This window comes from Lepidothrix coronata, unplaced genomic scaffold (assembly GCF_001604755.1).
Source record: "Lepidothrix coronata isolate B3197 unplaced genomic scaffold, Lepidothrix_coronata-1.0 Scaffold433, whole genome shotgun sequence".
NCBI classification, from domain to species: Eukaryota; Metazoa; Chordata; class Aves; order Passeriformes; family Pipridae; genus Lepidothrix; species Lepidothrix coronata.
Genome location: NW_016690613.1, coordinates 1 through 1913, shown reverse-complemented (window position 1 = coordinate 1913; position 1913 = coordinate 1). Strand labels below are relative to the sequence as shown.

Below are 1913 nucleotides of genomic sequence, written 5' to 3'. Positions count from 1 at the left end.
TTAAGTATTTCTATCTGTTTATGTCCCCACCGAAAAATAATCTTTTGGATTGTGGTGGTTTGGACCTTGGTTTCCACCCCTTGGGGTCTACCACTTTTCAGCCTCTGGGGGAAAAAACCAAGGTCCAAACCACCACAATCCAAAAGATTATTTTTCGGTGGGGACATAAACAGATAGAAATACTTAAGGTTTGTAGTGTGGCTTTTCCAAAAATATTAACCACAGCCTTCTCCTATTGGCAGGTGAGCTACTTTATTTTACTCCATTCTTCTATCTCTTCTTCCCCATCTTACTGTTCTCTGCCACCTACACAGAACTTGTCTTTAAGGGAGACTTATCTGCCTATGAAGTGAATGGTTTATTGGAATAGAAGATCAATTACAAGAAATGTTTAATTCTTGAAAAAAGCTGTTCCTCCTGAAGAATGCCTGGAACAAATGCAATTTCCTAGGGTGCAATCCACATTATTTAGTAGTTTTGTGTGGTACTGTGCAGAGTATACAGGATTATCTGTGTTCAATAGGTAATTCTTTCCTGGAATGAACCCCACTCACAGAATGATAGCAAGAGGGACTCATTGCCAAACACCCATTCTGTCAACAAATCAATAATTTCTGGGTTTTAATGACCAACCTTCTTTGCTTGGCAAAGGGTTTATAGTTGCAGATCTCTACTGGATAATGGGACAAAAGTCCACTTCAAAAAGTGGGGCAGTACAGTATAATCCTCATCCCAAAAGGCAGGAAGAGTGAAGTAGCTATCATAACAAAGAGGTATCTTCCTTTTTATTGACTAGAAGTGAAGGACACTCGGTTGGGAAAGCTGTTCTTATTTATTAAAAGCTGTGTGAGGGAAACCACCTTGCTTTTCTCCACTAAACAGTCCTTAGCACTAAAAATACCTAAACACAACACTTCCTTTTCTGGGATCTTGTCCTATTAGAAAGTAACATATATAAAGATTCAATTTACTATTTTGTATTTCTTTAGATAAACTAGAAAATGGACATGTAATGACTTCTGCAGTTAAAAGACACCTGAGGGACATGGACAGCAGTAATCACATTGTGGGGACCTATTTCCAATTTTTACCTTTCTCCAGCATTCCAGAGATCCAAGGCTCTCTCTTTTGTCTGTTACTGTTCACGTACCTCAGTACTTTGGTGGGAAACATCCTCATCATCACAATCACTATGGTAGATGCTGCCCTTCACTCTCCCACGTATTTTTTCCTTAAGAACTTTTCCTTCCTGGAGGTTAGCTATACCACATCCACCATCCCCAAGACGCTAGTGAACTTTCTCACAAAGAGGAAGAACATATCCTTTCGGGGCTGTGCCACGCAGATGTATGCTTTCTCCCTCCTCGGGATCACAGAATGCTGTTTGCTGGCTGCCATGGCCTACGACCGCTATGTGGCCGTATGCCAGCCTCTGCACTACACGACCACGATGAGATGGAACACGTGCTTCTTGCTTTCAGCTGTGCCTTGGCTTACTGGGGTCTTGGTGGCCTTAGTGCAGACAACTTTCATCTTTACCCTTCCATGCTGTGGTCCCAATGGGATCAATCACTTCTTCCGTGACCTGCTGCCTCTGCTTAAGTTGGCTTGTGTGACCACCTGCAAAAATGAAATCACCACCTACATAACAGCTGTCCTTTTCATCATAGTCCTCTTCTTATTCATAGTTGTGTCATATATCCAGATTCTCCACACCATCTTCAAGATACCATCAGTGAAGGGCAAGGGAAAAGTATTCTCTACCTGCTTTTCTCACCTAGTCGTGGTCACTCTGTTTTACGGACCTGGCATTGTGACCTACTTGAGACTGAAAGCTTCTTATTCAGGCAGCAGTAGTAAATTGTTTTCTCTTTCTTACACACTGTTGTCTCCAATGATGAACCCCTTGATTT

At 41.8% G+C, this 1913-nt stretch overlaps 1 protein-coding gene across 1 annotated transcript; it reads left to right on the top strand.

Moving 5' to 3' along the window:
* Positions 1-1045: 1045 nt before the first annotated feature.
* LOC108509917 (olfactory receptor 10A4-like) lies at positions 1046-1909 on the top strand (the record flags this gene model as incomplete). Its single annotated transcript, XM_017839533.1, has 1 exon — positions 1046-1909. A coding segment is annotated over exon 1 (864 nt), but the record flags the coding sequence as incomplete, so codon positions are not given.
* Between the last annotated feature and the right edge of the window lie 4 nt (positions 1910-1913).